At 35.4% G+C, this 20,365-nt stretch overlaps 1 protein-coding gene across 3 annotated transcripts; it reads right to left on the bottom strand.

Moving 5' to 3' along the window:
• Positions 1-1,639: 1,639 nt before the first annotated feature.
• HGL1 (heteroglycan glucosidase 1) lies at positions 1,640-18,969 on the bottom strand. Of its 3 annotated transcripts, none has more exons than XM_086457641.1 (23): positions 18,502-18,926; positions 16,282-16,573; positions 16,117-16,185; positions 15,886-16,023; positions 15,662-15,779; positions 14,137-14,219; positions 13,698-13,793; positions 12,465-12,633; positions 12,246-12,388; positions 12,087-12,173; positions 11,724-11,909; positions 11,029-11,196; positions 9,293-9,413; positions 9,100-9,169; positions 8,513-8,600; positions 8,286-8,406; positions 6,948-7,141; positions 6,717-6,825; positions 5,529-5,684; positions 4,525-4,627; positions 2,919-3,092; positions 2,269-2,414; positions 1,640-1,992 (listed from the first exon to the last, which is right to left on the bottom strand). In XM_086457641.1, the coding sequence occupies exons 1-23, from the start codon at positions 18,669-18,671 to the stop codon at positions 1,799-1,801; spliced, it is 3,195 nt and encodes a 1,064-aa protein (XP_086313767.1). In that variant the 5' UTR covers positions 18,672-18,926; the 3' UTR covers positions 1,640-1,798. The 3 variants fall into 3 exon arrangements, with proteins under 3 accessions (XP_086313767.1, XP_086313768.1, XP_086313769.1); XM_086457642.1 differs by having other exon boundaries at positions 16,282-16,620; positions 18,502-18,642; XM_086457643.1 differs by lacking the exons at positions 1,640-1,992; positions 2,269-2,414; positions 2,919-3,092; positions 4,525-4,627; positions 5,529-5,684 and adding an exon at positions 5,829-6,595 and having other exon boundaries at positions 18,502-18,969.
• Between the last annotated feature and the right edge of the window lie 1,396 nt (positions 18,970-20,365).

Genomic DNA, 20,365 nt, shown 5'->3' with positions numbered 1-20,365 from the left:
ATTCGAGTTCTATTCAATCTTGGATTGCAAAAATCCAGTAAAAATTTTGATAAACAGAAAATACGCATGTATTATACGTCTCATTTTAAAAATTCAACAATATGATAGTGATGGTGAAAGCCATGATCTAGTAGTGATGGTTATGGTAATAAAGATAGTAGTGATTGTAGAGGCAATTTTTGTAATCACCTCGAGATCTTCGTTCTCTCAATGTACAGGATCTTCTCTGGTTGTCCTTATTCCCTGATAGATATACAAAGCCTCCGATGGTTAAGTTAGATCCCACAGAAAATTTGATAGAATTTTTATGAGTCAAATCGCGTACCTTTGTGTGTGACTCTTTCTTCTATTTATAGAGTGGGAGTTTCTATCTTCCACGTATTCCTCTAATCTTCTTCTATTTTCGGATAAGAAGCATGGGAATCTTTGAGACTAGAACCTTTTCTTGCATATCGTGTTGAAATCCCAAGAATCCAGGGATTTGTGCACCTCCTTTTCCAAAATCACATTCTCCTTAATCGTTTTCCTAGCGAGTGATGGCTGGGTGGAAATCTCTACTACCCAAACGATATAATTGATAGGTTGGAACCTAGAGATCAGATAATATCTCAAATAGTTTGCCGAGTTACTTTTGTGACTTGCAAATTTATCCCTCCACAATGATCATGAGGGCATTAAGGTTATTGTTCCATTGTTTATAAAAGATCAAAATTAAAGGACAAATCATGAATTCGAAAGATTAAAGTTATATCTCAAAGAAATGTAGAAGGGCATATCATTATTTTTTTAAATATGCAAGAACTCCAAAATTTTGAAATATGACTGCTTCAAAGTCGAACTTGTGACAACATCCAACAAGTAGCATTTTCTTATCAATCGAATTTTATAAAAATTCATTAAAAAAAACAAAAAACTAAAAACGTTTTATTCTTTTGTAAGTTAAATAGGTGAATTATTCATAATAATTCAATAATCCAGAGAATAATATGTTCTTTGAAAAAAAAAATCAAAAAATTCATTAATTTTTCGTGAATTAGAGGGGAGATTGCTAATAAGGATTGTGATAGAGAATAATAAGACATGTTCAACTAATGTTTAAAGCGTATGGGATCAGGAATGACACATAAATGGGCTTCAAACTGGTAAATTAACAACAACGCCGCCTCCAATCCAAAGATTTGAGGCCTACTAAAAATTAATTTGACAAAAAAAAAGATTATTTAAAAATTCAATTTTTGAACGTTAAATCTTTCACTTATTTATAGAAATACCATTATCTCCTTAAATAAGATCAGACGTGGTTCTATACAGAGTGGAAAAAACGCTTAACCTTATCCCAAACATTTGGAATAATACATAAAACAACATTGCTCCCCACCACCACCCCACACACACCAAAAAAAAAAAAAAAAAAAGGGGATGATGCTTAAGTAACATTGAAATGTACATCATGGGAGAACCACAGATGCTTTTCATCGAGATATGAGTGAAATCTCGATGAAAAACAACTATGATTCTGACACACATCCACGTCAAAAATGTTCCCAACGATGTACATTTCAGTGCTACTCCAGCACAACTCCAAAAAAAAAAAAAACACACAGGCAAGGGTATTATTTTATTTTAGTTTTGCCACGTAACTCTTGAAGTTGCAACCTTCCTTTGGGCTCATGGTTCCACAATCCAAGTAAAACCCAGACAGTAATAAAATGAAGCACCCCAACAGTTAATTCAAACAAGATGGCTGTGTACGTTTAAGGTAGCCTGTTTACATCTTTATTATTAATGATGTGGGCAACTATGAGATTGTTTTCACCTCATACTCATGGGAGATTTTAAGAGGTGAGTCCTTTGAAACTGGCCTCTCTTCTGACCACAACTCCATGTTAACCGTTCCTGTCCCCCAGTGAATCAAACACTTGTAAACGTCACTCACGTTGAACCGGTTCACCAAACCCAAGCCCAAACATTTGTCAACCAGCATCCATTTCCCTGAGAAGCAAATGATGGCAAAGAAAAAACAAATAAACAATCAAATCTACGATAAATTCAGTTAATCGATTAACCATCTTCGACCACAACAAAGCCTTATCCCGAAGATTTCTGGGTCAACTAAACGAATCCTGTTCCTCTATTCGACTCTGTTCACAATCAAGCCTAATCCGTTAATCTGATAGATCTGTTTAACTAAAATCAGATTTTCACAATAAGCAACTTATCAGGACTAAAGTAGTGAAGAGGGTATGAAGGTGAGATGAAGAAAATTACCATTAGGCCGAAGATCCCCTTCAAAAAATTGCTCTCCAGACTCTGGCCATACTTCATGTTTAGATCCATTGATAGAAACGAATGTCACGAAAACTTCTGTAGGATGCAAGAGAGTGAACATTGGGTGCACTCGTAAGCAAACCAACCTTCAAGGCAGCCATTATCAGAAAGTGTTAATAGACGAAGAAGAATAACAAACTATTCATCAAACAAGAAGATTATATGATCAGATCTGCTAAAACAAAGCCATGTGCATCATTTTGGTAACAAGAACAGTTAAATAAATATTTGCCTTAAATAAGTGTGTTTCTATTGGCACCCCATCTATTACTTATTACACCCCAATTTCTTAAATTACTTCTCACTCTCGAATTAAAGATTATAACACACCATTCAAACGTTACAAAGGTTTGGTTCAATTATTATCTCAACATTATAACACTCGTTCAGCACAATTTCAGTAGCTGTTTACAAAAATGATTAGGCTCATATAAAACCTTAAAATTCAATATAGCAAAAAAAAACGAGAGTTTCTATTGGCACCCTAACTTTTATTTATTCTCAATCATCTACTTATTTTCTTTATTTTTAATGGGTAAAAGTTGGGGTGCCAATAGCAGCTATCGTAAATAATTGTTTCTATGACAAACCTTGAATATCCACCAGAACCAGCACCAACTTTGCGAGCTATAATTCCAGAGTCAATTTTCAGAACCTTGGGGTCATCTTTTGGAATAGATATCTGGCGTTGAAGAACAAGTCCACCACCAACATCCCCTTCTAAGTTAAGAGACTCCTCCTCCCCTGTCTGCTCAAGACTCCTTCTGCAACATCAAGAAATCCCAATATGTAATGGTAATCAGAAACAAATTGAGAGAAGAAAAACCAAACCAATTATTCTAAAAGCTCTTGAATGATAAGCACCCAAATAAATCATCTTTTTGTCTGTGATTTTTACCCCCTTTTGGCAGGTTGGCTTGAATTCTTGAACCCAACCAGAACCATGTATTGAGGTTTTGATAATACCTTGTTTAAGTAACGCTTTGGTGTATAGATCTTCGACAAAAAGGTGGCAGTAGATTACAGAGTGACAAAAAGAGAGCTGAATGCTTAGGAATATAATGATGTGGAAGCAAGCATGGTTTGGATGAGTCTGGAGGTACGTCTTGGTCAGTTTAAAAAAAAATACACATCGTGACCAAGACACTATAAGACAAACCGAACGTCGGATGTCTCGTTCTGCTCCTCTCCATGACCAAAACATCTCAACCAAGAAATACCGAGACAAAATGATGCCTTGAATGAGGGGGGGAAATAATGAAAATCAGTGGTGTAAATACATAGTCAAATTTCAACCACTAAAAGATTTCTGAAATAAAGGGTATATGATTTAGAGGAAGTTGCAAGGCTATATTAGATAGAGAAGATTCAGGAATGGAATTATAGATTTTAAAAGGGATAAAATATTTGCAGCACAATGTCTCGTGCCCAAGGCTACACTAGGATCAAGTTTCCAGTCCAATGGAGGGGAGTACTTTGAAAATAGATAGCATAAAATCTTGAACCAGGCTAGTATATGAGATCTAATGGATTTTTTTTTTAACAGTGTCTGGAGTCTAGACTAAAGGATATGGACATTTTTTAAATTAAATTTCCCATCTTTAATGTAATGACTTCTAGCAAGACCCCTCAGATTTGATACATTTCAGGAAACACCTCCCCTAGCCCTGCTGTCATGTTATTTAAAACCACCTCATTGCCAACGTGTACTTGTGAATAGAGACATCAATAGTGTCATATTTAATAGTTGGTTGTAAGAAGGTACAGTATTACAAGACCAGAGTATGTGACATCATCATATTTACATACATAAGTTGGCGTACAAATACTTTAAAATATTTACAAATATACCTAAAGACCTATCCTCAGTCTTGTTGAGGACTTTATCTAAGGTTTGTGTGGGTATGATTTGCTAGTCTTGTGGAGGCCCTAGAGAGCCATTGATTTGATGCATCTGATGCTACCCTATTTCTTTATATAAACATGGTATTCACAGAAGATATGGATTTCGCCTTTATAAAACTAGTACACTGAACTTTCTGTTGAAATAACCAAATTACAAATGTTTCCCTTTTTGGCTGATGTCAATATTAGGGCTTGTAATTTAAATATTTCAGTGGAAAAGTTACACCCTAAATATCATCATCTTAAGCTTCTTCGTATAATAAATGCAAGGAAATGAGTTCATTAACTCACTCAATGACGGTGTATTCCTCAGAACACCCAGCAGACCGGTATTCGACACCACTGTATTCTTCATACCCGTTCACTTCAACCCTGCTATGGAGCCATTGAGTCCCTGAAAGCAAGCATCAACAGACCAGGGAATTAAGAATCAATTAGTGAGATCGTAATACCTATTCCAACACTCCATATAAATGTTTTCCCAGTGTCACAACTTCAGTTTTTCTTAATTTTATTTCAGACGCATAAGGCTTGATTGATCAGTATCATTTTATATCATTTCATGTCCTGCATATTGTAACAATTTTTTTTTTTTTTTTGTACATGTCTTATAACATTGAATACAACAATCTACAGAAACAGTCCCAGTTTTGAAATGGCTATTGCTCACTAAAACACCCAAGTCAATTCAAACCAATGTTTATACACCTAGTTGATCCCATTAATCCATAATAATATTTTCAATAATCAAGTACCATTCTGGTTTTCAGTTTTACTAATTTTTTTGTTCACTGAGTCCACCGCTAACCTATAAGAATAGATAACTTACTCCTATGGTTTCAAGAGTGTTGGCACCACCTGCGATTGATAATTTAATTTGCACATGAAATAGTAATGTATATCCTCCAAGCGACATTTCAAGTAAGCAATGGATGTGCATAGAAGCTTCCACTACCATCACTTCAAACTGGAATTTTTAATTCCCTTTCCTAAGTAATTTTACACAAAATCTCAGCTTCTCTTTATATTGGAAAGTATTTCTGTTTCCTATGAAACATAGTCTACATGCATTGCTTAAATGGACACATGTAAATGTTACGTACTAATATCACACTTATCAATTCAAAGTTTAGAGTACATCTACGGCAGAGAAGGGCTGAACAAGTAAAAGGTCAAGTCATTGAAGAACATGTTATTGTTCGCAGATGTATCAGAATAGGTAGAAGGGAAAAAAAAAACATATTGATCTTCTCAGAGAAATGAGAAAAAGATTAGGAGAGGAGCATGAATATTACCAGAAGGAAGATGAGTCATAGATATCATTCTACCACCAATCCAAGGCACCACTTTAAGAAGCCAATCACCACTTTTCAGTTCAATGGGAGTTGTTGAAAGTTCCGTTCCCTTCTGTCCTGAAACCTCCTCCACATCTGGAATTTGCTTAGCAATTTCTGCATTTGACCACTCATCAGACAGGTTCATGATAACCAGTAGCTACAATGAAAAGCATCCAATGCGGTGGGGGAGACACTTTGACAGGATGTCATGATTTTTTGGGGGTCTTATTAGTCCTAGCATGTAAACAAGAAAACATTCAAAAGAGTTGCTAATGTTCTTTAGGGGGAAAAAATCCATAGAGGAGGAGATTAGATGTGTATTTTTCATTTTGAAACTCCCCAGTTTTCTTCTTCCCCAAAAGCAAATCACAACCCAAAATTCCCCACCATGTAACTATTACAGACCAAGTGTGACTGACAACCTAAGTTTATGTATACATATTATTTGCGGCTAAAAAAGGACAGATTTTGCAGATGGATTATGACCAGCCACATGGACAAAGTGAACGGTTATAATCATGGGTTGAGCAGAAAATCTTATCAATTTGTCATCACCATCAAAGCCTAACCTCAAAAATTTATAGGGCTGCAACATGGGCGGGCCAAACCTGAACCTGACCGGGCACAGTTAGCTTGGATTCGGTCTCAGGTCTGGGTAAAAAATGACCAAATCAAATCCGATTGGTTTTAGGCATAGGCATCAGGTTGCCAGAACCCGATTGGTTTCTCATTCACAATTCACAATGTTTGCCTTGTTAGAAATAGTGATTAATAGTAAACAGAAATGGTTACTTAACTAAATCATAATCATCTTCTTTAAATTTGCTTATAATTTCAAGTATGTAAACTTTGAAACACATCTTTAGGACAAATAATTGCAAACTTAATAGTCTTTTGCATACCACTTATCTTTATATAAGCCCTTATTATTACTAAACTATTTAATATTAATGAGAATGAACCAACCCGACTTGGGTTGGGCTCAGGTTGATCCCCAACCCGGACAACCAGCCTAAGATGAAGCCCTAAAAAGTAAAAATTTGGGGTCAGCTAAAATCTTATTAATTCATAACTACTGCAAATAATAAAGTGTTGAATGGCACTGCTAAATAGTCAAACTTAATTGTTGAAGATAGTGGATATTACCCATGCGAGTCTTGTACTGCTTCTCGCTTGTGGATATTAGGTTAGACACCTTGGATTCTGAAGGCACTATAATTTGTAGTACTTCTCCGTCAGTGCCCCATGCATCAACCTTTCCAAGGAAAATCAAAATTCAGAAACATACAAACACACACACACAACATTTGGAACAGTTATTATCTTAATCATTACATGTTTCGCCATTCATTTTGCACTTAAAAGCAAGTAACATACCATAGCACCCCCACCAAACAACAATTGCACATGCAAACGACGTTTGGGTCTCCTCCAGGATCCTTCTGTTTTTGAAACTTTTACTGTAACAGTTGAAGATACAAGTTCTGCAACGTAATACGTCAATAGGTATCCACCTTGATTAAACTCATATCCATCACCATCATCCTCAAAGAGAACACCTTCAGCTTTCCCTGTACAAAGAATTAATTATACCACTACTAATAAATGCAGATGTACAAATCAGTAGAAAACTAAACCTACTGATATGTTTTTTTAGAAACACCCTCCCATTGGCAGAAACTGAGAAACGTAATAATTGGCACACTGATCCAGGAAGATGGGAAACTATAACATCAGAATAAATGAAAGAAAGAAACTTGATCTAACTGTGGCAACAAAGTCAAAGAAAACTAATGCACTTTGGAGGTCTCACCAGAACCAGAGACACCCATGACCTAAAAAAATTTATTATAAAGGAATGAAAAATGGAAGCAATGTATATCTTTCCTGCTGATTCATAGATTCAGAATGTGTGTGTGCCTGCTACTAAATAAGAATTTAATTTTCCCATTGGAAGAAAACCCAGTTCGAAGTTTTCCCTGCGTTCGTGGTAAACATCAGTAAATCCTATCAAAATGAATTGTGCAGTAATTATTTTTCAAGTTTATTAGACTCTAAAACCAGATCCAATTATTGCAACAGAATAGATCCTTCAACACCAAATATACATTGCTTCGTTATTTATTTATTTGTGCATGTAAGGTCAGTAGAAGGCCCCAACTTAGCTAAGTTGGTAAAGGCATGTGGAGTGTTGATCCCACGATCTAGGTTCAAATCTTGTTGAACCCACCTTCACGTTGATTGCTAACTACCCTTGCTAGCCTAGCCAAAAAAAAAAAGGTCTGTATATCTACGGGGCAATATAGTCACTTCAAATCTGAATTCATATGGCAGTTAGCAAACGGATATTTAACATTTTATAGAAGCATCCCAGAGAATTGTTCAATAATTAATTTGTGAAAATATCATGTAACAAGCAAAAGAAATCCAAAATTTAATCTCAACAAACTCAGGTACCAAGTGCAAACAAAACATGAAGTAGTCTAAGATCTTTCATAGTTGAATTTGCAAATATTCCAGGAATAAATACATTCCCAAAATGCATCTTTACAAGGGAGGCAGATATCTAACAGTTTGCTCAATAGATAGAAGTGAAGAAAATTGACAATAAAGACTCAGCACCAGTCCTCAAAGAGAACTAACGAACAGTTTACTCATATGTAGCCAAAAGGTTATTGAATACTTATTATCAGACATACGCCTAACAAATATTACCATGTTCATCTAAAGCTACGATAAGTGATAAGTCATCAGTTCGATTTGCTTCACCAACATGTTGAAGAGGAGGACCCACAGGAATAATAGATCCACCTTGCAAATAGAGTGTTGGCAAATCCTGCATTATCCAGATAAAAAAGGAAAAGATGTCCATCAACAAATGAACTGCAGCACCATAATCTATTATTGACAAGAAATGGATCCAAGTTAATAGAAATAATTACTGGATGTGAGTCACCAAAATCGAAACGCAACCAAATTCCCTTGGGCAACACATGTTGCAAGTGATCCTGATCCAGAACTGGCGCAGTGCTGATGCAGAAATAAACAAAAACATTAGAGAACAATGTTCCTTTTGTTGATTATTATAGAAAATCATAGAAATTCTAGCAAAGAGGGGACCCTGATTTTCTTTATCTCATATAAGGCTCCTGAGCGAACATTTGATTTCAGAAAGGGTACTCAGTGTACTTTGACTTTTTCTTTTGATTATTTTATCCCTAGTGGACACGAACAAAAGGTGGGTCTAGTATGGATTTACAATGAGAGAGAGAGAGAGATGAAGGTATTCAAGTCGCAATTTTAAGTCATATTATGTAACAAAATTCAAAAGGTGGGTCTAGTATGGATTTACAATGAGAGAGAGAGAAAGAGAGAGATGAAGGTATTCAAGTCGCAATTTGAAGTCATATTATGTAACAAAATTCAATCTTGTATCTATGTGTAGATGAGTTATGCCATACCCTAGATTTTTTATTTATTTGATAAGAAAATACTGTAAATTGTCACATCCATAGGAAAGAGTGGGCACCTTGCATGTACTAGAACTGCCCCCAGCAGAAAGGAATTCTCAATCTTCCTTAAGTTTGGATCTTTTGGATCTACATGAATCAGAAAAAAAATAAAACATAAAAAAGCACTGTCATAACCCAAAAAACATGGAAAAATCCACTCCCCAAACTCCCATCAAAATAGATATCGGCTTCTCAGGTAAGAGAGACTACCAGCAAAAAAAGTAGGAGCAGCCACAGGAGTACCCATCGTATGAGCCATATAAAAAAGAGTATATATGTGAGGTATAAGGCGGTAGCGTCTCATCAATGCTAGGCGACAAACTTCTTCACACTAGTGGATAGAACAGAAAACATGGTTATTGGGAAGCTTGACATGTTTGAAAAACTTTAAGCAGGTGAAATCAAGACCAGGAACTGAAAACTACAAGTGAAACATCTGCCCAAGGATTTATAGGAATCAGCAAAGCAAGATGACTATTTTCTGTTCATGATACATCTTAATGTGGAAGCTTATAAGAAAGGAAAATGCAGATAATAACTAAAATGCAGCCATCCCCACTATGTTGCATGGATACAGGTTTGGGTATCAAAGTTCTGTTGAGGATATATTTTCCTCCACTCTCGGGCCTGTCATACCCCAGTTAAGCCCCATGACCCTCTTATATTCATAGTTCTCCGCCTCCAACAGATCGGTCTTTTGAAATAGTTGGTTTATTAACATGTTATCAAAGCGCTAGGTTTGTATAGGTCACTGGTTCGATTCTTTCCACCTTTATGGGTGAGGGGGAGCGTTGAGTGTATATTTTCCTCCATTCTCCGATGTGTCATACCTCAGTTAAGCCCCGTGACCTTATATTCATAGTTCTCCCCCTCTCCAACAGATTGGTCTTTTGGAGTAGTTGGTGGTTGGTTGGTTGGTTGGTTAACATGGTATCAGAGTCCATGGTTCATACAGGTCACGGGTTCGATTCTTTCCACCATTATGGGTGAGGAGGGGTGTTGAGTGTATATTTTCCTCCACTTCTGGGTGTGTCACACCCCAGTTAAGACCCGTGACCCTCTTAGATTCATAGTTCTCCACCTCTCCAACAGATTGATCTTTTGGAGTAGTTGGTGGGTTAACAAGTTCAACATATTGGAATATGTTATGTTTAGTTTTATGTCTTTATGTAATGTTTCTAGTTTTGCTCTGTAAGGGAACTTATCTACATTCACTCTGATTATTATAAATACCCTGCCAAGCCCTCACTGGGACTTGACTTGTCTTCTTTTACAATTCTTCTCAACATAGGTATGGAGAGTCAGATTTGACAAACCCCAATAAATAGGATCCATGGACTTGAAATTTTATTTTAAAAAGTTTAGCACAAAATAATTATAATAATGGATTATTGAATGGATATCTCTTGGTATCATATGCTTATAGACAAGAGAAAACACATAAATATGATATATTTGCCACAAATAATTTTAATTTAGCAAGTGGAAAAATTATCTTTTTTTTACTGATGTAATGCGATACATCTTTTCAGAGGAACAAAACAACACAAGGGATGTCAAGTAAACCTACCAAAATTGAAGCAATACAAAAATTAAAATCCAACATAAAGAACAAGAGCATGTACACAGTAAAGAGAGGACAAGAAGTACCGAGTGAGACATTTTCACATGCAACTTATATTTTGATTGACTTTCAAAACTACTAAAGATAGAAAAGGACACACTCCAAAAGATTTCCAACATCTTGTCCTGAGAATATGATAGCCATACACAGTTTTTATGCTTTTGAGATTCAAGACCTTAGGATTCTCATTTGGTCTTGATGCCACAAGTTTATTCTCGAACTTATTCCACATAGCAATAAAAAATATTCAATTTGATCTATATCACTAGTTGCAAACTGGAAGAGTGATTACTTCATGGTGTTTAGTAAGATGAGAACAAACCTCTTCCCCAAAAGACCATGGTTCATGATCAACAGTGCCAGTTTCAGAATGCCCACGACAGAAAGGAAACATAGCACCCACACCCATCCATCTCCCAAAAAGCTTTGGTGTTGCATTCCCAGCAAACCCACCAATATCTGGTCCTGATAATGGCTGACCACTGAGCCCCTGAACAGAAATCAAATGTGACTTACAACAGTGCCACAAAATGGCCCACTAGTGTCTTTCTCTAGCTTCTCAATAAAAGCCTTCACTAATTAAAAAAAATTGAAAACCTTTACTCATAAAAAAAAAAATTGAAAAAAAAATGAACAAGAAACATGCACATAATTGAACTTCAAGATTCAAAATCAATTATTTTCATATAAAAGAAAAGGGATTGCCACATCGATCATCATTCAGAAACATAAACAAATAAGAAATACCATCACAACAACTAAGTAATTTTATGTTCTTAAATAAAAAACAAGTCTATGCAACATTAAATTTAAACACATGCAGCTAAAACTTCACACTAAAATGAGGTATCTTCGGCAATAAACTTCCAAATGAGGGGCACAAACAAACACAATCTTCAGCTTCTGTCAAAAATCTAGATCAGATTTAAGTGCTTCACTTCCCCGTAAAATCTGTGACCTTTAGCTAACACATGAAGCATAAAATCTTCAATTTTAATAGAAGAATAATATACTTACCATTTGAAGTACCATGGATATACTCATATGAAGGTGCTCCCAATTGGACAAGTTATCTCCAGTCCATGTTGCAGCATACCTTTGACTGCCTATAAACCCAGCTCTTGTGAGAACGAAAGGGCGTTTGTTCTCATTACCCAATTTCATTCCTTCATACGTTGACTTTGCCATAAGCATGCCATAAACCTAAAATGAAAATTGATATAAAATATTTTAGTTTAGACTTCTGTAATAAAATGGATGCCCACTAAAAGCACAACATGAGAGTAAAACGTCTACGTAAACTCATTTTAGTTTTTTGTAAAAGAATTACCATAAACCATGTCAATCAGGAAATACACTAACAGAATTGAAGAGAATTACATTGTGATAATGTAAGTGACTCTGACAACCGCCAAGTTCAACATCTCCTCTGTGAATGTTGCTCTCTGGCATCGTCTTTGTAACAGTCTGTAAAGTAACAACGTTGATATGAAAACCAATAGAGCAGACATTCAAGTTACCAAGATTTATGAGCATTACCCTGAAAACAGCAGGTTCATTCATGTCATTCCATATTCCATCGACACCATTTGAAATAAAATCCTTTACTAGCTTGGCCCACCATAAACGAGCTTTCTCTTGTGTAAAGTCCGGAAAAACACAGGGTCCAGGCCATACCTTCCCTAAGAATGAAACAATGAGACTTAATGCTTGGGAGTCGTAAATAAGTATCTTGCTAAATGCATCAAGGAAACTCACCAACAAAAGGTTGTCCATCTGCCTTTTGAACCCATATGTCCTTTTCAGAACCACTATCATAAACAAAATAACCCTCTTCATGCTTAATCCCTGGGTCGAGCATCCAAATTGCCTTGAACCCATTGAGATGAAGGTCATTCGCCAAAGATTTCGGATCAGGGAAGCGCTCCTGAGGAATGATTATAATCGTTAATAATTGCTTAAGAAGCAAATTGTCATTTAACAATATGAGGGTATGGTATGAATTCAAGGTAGCCAAACTTGTCAACTTAAATCAATGCATAATTGTACTAACTGATGAATGAATTACTGTTAAAAATAAAAAATTAAGCCAATCCTCAACCCATTCATACACAAATAATGGGGCAGACTTCCAACATAAAAATAAGAAAAATATCTCAAACTAAAAGATGATGATGTCTGACAAACAAGGTTAACCAAAGTCAAAGTTTTGGTAGAGACAAACTTTCTATGTAAGCATATACAAAGAAATTAGAATTGCTAATTTGAACGAGGACAGAGCAATAACGGGGTAGGTAAGAATTCCTTGTACGTAAGGACTCTCTGATGAATTTCTCTTTTCACTTAAATGTTTTTTGCCAGTCAAAATCGGTGTACAGAGACAATAATGGTAGAGTTAATGAGAATAGGGACCAAAAATATTATGCTTGGCAGCAACTACCTCACTGTTTTAAGTACAAAAGCTAGCAAATTAGAAGATGGGACTTGGTAATGGAATGGGTGCAGCACATGTACAGGCGAGGAAATTTGGTGATTAGTTGTCTTGGCGATAAGGAATAAAAGTCTGATGCTGAACCTGAACCAAAAGGGTATTGATACAGACAGATTTTGTACTTAGAACGGAGAAGTTGATGCAAACATCTCACTGGGGTACCAATACATGCCGGAAAGTTTGCTGATTAGTTGTTATTGACAATAAGGAATAAAATTTTGACACAAATCTTTCGAATTTCTACCACAACAAGCTGGGGAGTCATTTATACGAATAGGGAGTGATGCATACAAAAGGCAAACATCCATCTCTTCCACTTCATATTCAAATCATAATGTTCAACATATAGTTAAGGAGGGACCAGCCATATGGTCAAAGGCTTTCTCCATGTCCTAGTTTTACATTATTAAAAAGTAATACTGAATAAATTACTGAGTAACTACTCAAGTCAATATGACCAGGGATTGTATTTAAAAATAAAAATCAGCTTGAGAACGTACTTTGTCAAAAGTAAAACAACGAAAACCATCCATATAGTCAATGTCCATCCATATCACATCACAAGGTATACCCTTCTCTCGGAATGTCTTGGCAACCTGCATAGGCACATGTACAAAGTTGAGATAAAGAAAACCAGAGCAAATGATTAAGTCAGAAATCACAACATAGCAGTAGCATATTTTAAGGCCACAGCTAATTTTGGCAATAACAAAGATCAATGATTCTGCTTTTCCCAGTAAACTATGAGGCTCCAAGATGAATGCAACCTTACTAAAAATACTTCATCAATTGACACATTGAGAACTTTATTGATGTGAGAACTGAAATTACTTTTGCAAGATTCAGAGAGTCCATGTCTATTTGACATAACAATAGATCACTTATCTTAAGAACTTACACAAACAACATGTCTATTTGATAAAATAATAAAGCACCCACCTTAAGAACTTTTGCATCCGAGTCATAGCTCCAACGACATTGATGATACCCCAGAGACCACCTTGGAGGCATAAAAACAGTTCCTAATGGAAGAGAGAAACATTAGTTATAGGAATCAAACCAATATCAAGAATCCTACAATTAGAAAGTTACCCCCACGCTACCCAGAGTTGAAATTGAAATGTTTGTTGTACAAATAAACAGCAGCCCCACAATAAATTAACTTTTATTTTTCAAATGCTATTGTTCTTAACATTGCCAGTGTGCATGAGTCTTAAGATCTTGTACACAGTTGGTATTTGAACAGTATGGATTTGAAGAAAAAGTGTGGGGTTCCATTCCATTTGCATTGGGATGGTGTGTGTGGAACAAAAGAAGTAAGTGTGGTTTTGAGCCATTTAAGAAACCCAGGTGTAGGCCCATAGCATAGAGCCTGTAAGTCTTCTTTGTCCAAATGATAAAGTAGCGACTTCCAATAGAAAGCAATCTCCATTATAAAATTTAGCAAACTTACTTCTAAAGGATTTTTTTTTTTTTTTTTTGATAATTTCTTTAGGAAGTTATATTCTTTATTAAATTACCTATTACAGAAGGTTGTTTTTGTTTGAGCTATATAAGAAGTGTAATCAACAAGTGAAAGAATATACTGGGATTAATTAATTTTGGCTGTTGTGACGGATTATGTCCATCAGATGTGACACTTTCTTGGGGACAGAGTACTCCATCCTCCAGAAATCCTAGATTGCTGAGACTCCAATTCAAGGAACCCTATAGAAGAGGTGACTTTACTTCATTTTTCTTGTAAACTGTATCTTCTTCATCAGTTTTACTTCTGTTTATCATCAGACTGTACTAGAATCCTTATTCTACCCCACTTGCTCAGCAGCTGTTATCCTCCACTATCATGCATCCAAACCACTTTACCTCTCTTCCTCAATCATTCAACCCTCGTCAAAATCCCTCGATATTCCCTGAATTCAGATACTATTCTACCTCATTAGCAGTATATTTCAAGCCCATTAAAACCACAGGACACTCTAGCCGGCACCTAGGTGCTAGCTATGTCAACCCCTAAAACAAAGTTCAATTGAAACCACCCCAGGAGCATTTGTTAAACACCAGTTTGCCAGTAAAAACTTGAGCTGGTTTTAGGAAAACGCAACCTATTAAATTACACTTTTTACCTCTGTGCATCATTATCCATAAAAATCTCAACCTAGTTTTTGAAAATTAAGCCCTGATTCTGTGCAAGATCTATGGTTTCAACATCTTGCCCTGCATCACCAGTTCTCACGCTGTTATCACAAGCTCCAATGCCAGCTTACCCACCAAAAGAAATACAGAACCAAGGAATGAATTTTAGACATGAAAAACTTGGCCGTACGTGCCCAATGTGTTTTATCAAAGTAGATTCCTTTTGTTACATACTTCTTTTACTTGCTGGAATAAGAACATGAAAAAACGGTTGCAGTAAAAATAACTTAAAACTGAAGAAAGAAAAAGTCTAATGGTTTTAAGAAATAACCAATTGCATGCGATAAAGAAATCAGGACTGCGGTTGGCGAGGCAAATGGACCGAATGTAATGACAGGATATGATGCTGGAGCTATAATCTTTATAGTTGACTCATTCCGCAAGTCAATCTGTTCAAAGAAGTGTTTGATTAACATACACATAGATCATACATCTATCATAGATCAGGTGAAACATTGAAGGATAATCTATGACATAAAGAAGAAAATGCTAGACCTCACAACGTCTGGTCGTGTCAGCAAGAACCCCAAGTGCCTCTCCATTTGGAAGAACAGCTAGCACCCAAGGATGTGACTGGTACAAGGATGTAGTTCCTGAACCATAACCCCATGCATCCGTGTTCCATGTAAATATCTGTGATGAACAGAGATGCTTAAAATCTTGGAAAAAAAAAAAAAAAGGAAATTGACACTTTCAACTAATGGAAGAACAAATAAAGTGGCTTACTCTCTTTCCGGTCCGTTCAAGCTGTCCACTAACTTCTCCTGTTCCATAAAAAGAGGTTCCAGTAGGAAGCTAAATCAAAGAAAAAATATTATCGAGTTACTAAAAGAAACCGTAAATCTATGAATTAAGAAATAAAATAACATTGGAGAAAGCAGTACAACTGACCTCAACACTAACAATCTGCTGTCCGTGCAAACATTCAAAAGTAGGGGTACACATGGGCACCTTGTGAATCATGACTGTTGCGTCCCGAACTTTAGAATCACTAAAAGAAAGACTTGGAAATGCTGCACCCCTATCATTTCCAGAACAATCAAATCTGAAAACCCCTTCCTCTAATATAGGTTCAAAAACCATATTTCCTGAAGTAACGTCTGAAGTGACCGCCTTGCCTTTGTAGTCAGTCATTTTGGATGCTAACCTTTCACCACTGAAACTATTTATATGCTTATGCCTTCTGCATGCCAAAATTTGTATTAGGGAGTTTGTCTTCAGTCAATTTTCCTGTTATTTGCATTATCCAAACATCAGAAGTAGAAACTGATCTTCTGACAAAGATTTAACGAGTGTGCAGGTAACTTTACATTTGATCTAGCAAACAAATCTATCAAAAGATGACCAAATCCAAAATATATGAATGATGAAATGGGAGGGCACCAACATTATAGTAGCGACATTTCAAAAATAGCTTATGAGTTGAGTAATTGGAATTCAGTTTCATTTACATGTTCAAGGTATTAAGTTTTGGTTTTGATGTCTATTTCATCAGTCAGCCTGGAAAAAGAAATACGGCAATCAATGCGAAAATTAATACAACTTTCAAGTAAATGATGGAAATATTGAGGAAATTTTCATCGCAACTATAGGAAATGATTAAACATTCACAGAATTTCTAAGTACTCAAACTGCAATAAACAAGTATATAGAGAATGCAAATAAAGATCAATAGAGTTGTTATAAAAGTTGGCTTAGGTATTTGAAAGCACAGCAGCCAAAACAACTATATTATAAATGGAAATGAGAATAATCATGTAGAATTATGACATATGTATGTAAAACACTTGCTTAAATGAGCAGATTATTTGTTACATTTAATGAACTTAACTGTTCAAAACAATGTACGAAGAAACAAGAAAAGCGAATAAAGATCAAAGCAAAACAAGATTTATGTGGTTCAGCTTTGAAGCCTATGTCCACGAGGCATGATCCAATCATCTTCTTCAAAATGAGAATCAAAGAAGAACGGTACAAGAAAAAACATTTGTGTTTTAATCCCAAAACTGAGCCTGAAACCCTAGTAGCCTCAAAAGAAGAATTCACAATACATACTTAACCATCCATACATTGTTGATAATTGGGTTCAAAAACAAAAAAAAACAAAAAAACTTATCCTATCCATTGGATTAAAAACTCATCTACACTGATAGAATATTACAGATTTCCAAATTTTAAATTTTAATGAAGAAAGTAGTAATATATTCAACTAATTAGAACGTGGTGATTTTATGTAGTTTATATATGTATATATGCTACTATGCTTAGAATATATCAAAATAAGATTATATATAGATATACATAGATCGCAATCAATTTCTACAGGAAAATTACAATTTTTTACTATTTTACAAATTTTAGCCATGAAAATTTTGATTATTTTCAAAATAGCCTCACTGAAACCTTTCATTTCTATACATAAACTTTGTTTCTTTCAATCAGAATTTACTGTTCATAGAAACTTTAAGCTAATTAAACAGTTATTTCCACGTAAAATACACAAAAGAAACCTTTAATGGAATTTCATTTTGAGCCTTGTGGAAATGGGAATATTTCAGTATTTTTCATGGAAATATATTGAAATCTAATACTACAATTATATTCATGGGAAGTTCAAGAATGTTTCAGGGTTTCAGATGAAAGGTCTGTTAATCTGTTTACGCAATATTACATTGGTTGATCAAATCTCATTCCTAATCTCGCAACTATGTTATCACGCAATCCCACCTATCATATTATCTTACTCTCACCAAACACACTATCATCTAAACTCACTCCATTTTTCTTCTTCTTTCTCTTCTTCTATCTGATTAATTTTCACCAATGATTCGGTGAACCTTAATCCTAATAAGAAAATAAAAATAAAAAATTGAACTCAACTTTACAAAGCGATTGATGGAAGAACAAACAGATGAAAGATCCTCTCAAGCAAGCAATACTTTAATTACTCACTCAATTACCACATCAAAACTCCAAAAAGTCCTTATAAAAAAAAAGAGATCGAACATCAATCGATTTTTCTCATTAAAAAACTTAGAATCAAATCAACAAATGAAAGAAATACTTCATCAATCAACTATACTAAAAGATCAAATACTTCATAAAATGAACCTGAAAATCGGGAGCAGATAAGCAGAAGTGAATAACAAGCCTGGATCGATGGAATGCTTGAAGGATCTAAGCTTCAGATTCTTCAAAAAAGGCGCATTTGGAACCCTAGAAATAGAGAGAGAGCGATCTAACAACACTCCTCTGCTTCTACTTAACACTTGTACTTCCATTCAGATAATATAATTATAAGCGCCTAACAGTCAACAAAATCTATAAATAATTGTTATTTTTTTAGTATTCGATTCTTCGTAATCGTAAATGCTGATCTAGACGAGGTGCGTATTGCGCACACTCTACAGTTCCCATGCTTCTCCTTCGTTTTTCTATCAGTTTTGCGCTCTTACTACTGAAGAGCACTGTATCTCAATCGTGGACGGAACAGAAGATGACACGTGGTGATTAGCTTCAATTGTTGAGGAATATCTGATGGCTTTTGTTGTCGTTTTGTTTCTCTTTGGGCTTTTATGGACACCATTTCTATCCAACTGAATCGATTCCCGTACAATGGTCGGTTCAATCGAAGGGTTTAAAGATCAACCGTATTAAAGACAAATGTATGTTTGGAGACACCCCTCCATGTTTTGGTGAATATTTGAGATACCCCTGTGTTCTCAAACTATTGACATGCCCCCCCCCCCCCTTGATGTCAGTCTAATCTCATCACATATTAATGATTTAGAGATATATTCATCTTTAATTTCTAGTCCAAAACCTTTGATTTTTCCTTCCCAAATCTACTATCTTCAACATCTATGATAAAACATTTTAGAAAAAAATATTTAATAGATTCAATGATAGGGATGTGATATTTAAATGCACCCTAAGTTTTGGGGAGATATCTGAACAATCGAGATGGTAAAATATTTCTTTATTAATGCCCCTAAGGAATGATGAAATCAAATCATTGAGATTAATTATTCAAATAATTGAGATCAATGATTCAAATCATCAATCATAACAATTTGAATAATTGATCTCGATGATTCATGCTCAAATGTTGAGATTAATGACTTACAATTTTTTATCCCGACAACTATAAAAGGTGAATTTGAAAATTGGAACGAAGGTCAATTTCAAATATTTGAATTGTTAATCTTAACTATGTTAATCATTGATCTCACCGAGTGAAAGGAGGGTAAGGGGCAACCACAAGAAATTTATGGTGGATTTAGAAAGAAATCCCTCTTACAAGGTGCATTAAAGACAAGGTTTAATAGATTAAAAATAATTCGCCATAAAGATCGAAGAGCTTGAAAGGCAACTGAGTTTGGGGAGAAAAAACATGATTTTGACTAGAGGTAGAGGTTGAAGAAGAGGGTATTTAGGTCATTTTTGGTTAAGTTAACCTGCATCAAGGGCCGCGTTAGGTGACTTGCCGACTCTGTCCACTTTTTTGAACAAACAGTCTCTCTTTTGTTAAAAAATCAGTGAAAAAGTTGGCATGTGTAGGTGACAGACACACATGATCCTGTGACTAACTTTACTTTCACGAGCAAAATTTATTCCAGAAAGCCTCTTAAAATACACACGCACGTGTGACCACGTGAGGGTTAAGGTAGCTTTTGGTAATGAACACCTTTGGGGTTGCTTCCAACCATGATTTTAAAACTCACTTTGATGTCTCGCTCGTAAATGAGACCGAGTTGTCTCGGACAAATTTTCCAAAACATTTGAGACATCTCGTTCAACAATGAGAAAAACGAATGTGAGTTTTAAATCTTATCCGATATATTGACTTATCTATCCGTCTCAGTTGTATTAGACGAGTCATCCAAGTCTTGGACAAGTTTTAAAAACATTCTTCCAACACTTTTGGCCCCCAGAAAAAGTCCTTTAGGGTTTGAAATTAGTAGCTTTCTGCTTC

Source organism: Akebia trifoliata, chromosome 11, assembly GCF_017979445.1.
Source record: "Akebia trifoliata isolate Shusen 1 chromosome 11, ASM1797944v1, whole genome shotgun sequence".
Lineage (NCBI taxonomy): Eukaryota > Viridiplantae > Streptophyta > Magnoliopsida > Ranunculales > Lardizabalaceae > Akebia > Akebia trifoliata.
Note: the sequence above shows the minus strand (reverse complement) of the source record. Positions and strands in the feature narration are given on the sequence as shown.

Excerpts from the sequence above, each read along its gene's own strand:
- HGL1 (XM_086457641.1), bottom strand. The coding sequence starts at position 18,671 with ATGGAAGTACAAGTGTTAAGTAGAAGCAGAGGAGTGTTGTTAGATCGC. Across the intron at positions 13,794-14,136 it reads CGGATGCAAAAGTTCTTAAG|GTTGCCAAGACATTCCGAGA; the intron begins GTGGGTGCTTTA and ends GTGCCTATGCAG. Across the intron at positions 5,685-6,716 it reads GCAGTACAAGACTCGCATGG|AAATTGCTAAGCAAATTCCA; the intron begins GTAATATCCACT and ends GGTCAAATGCAG.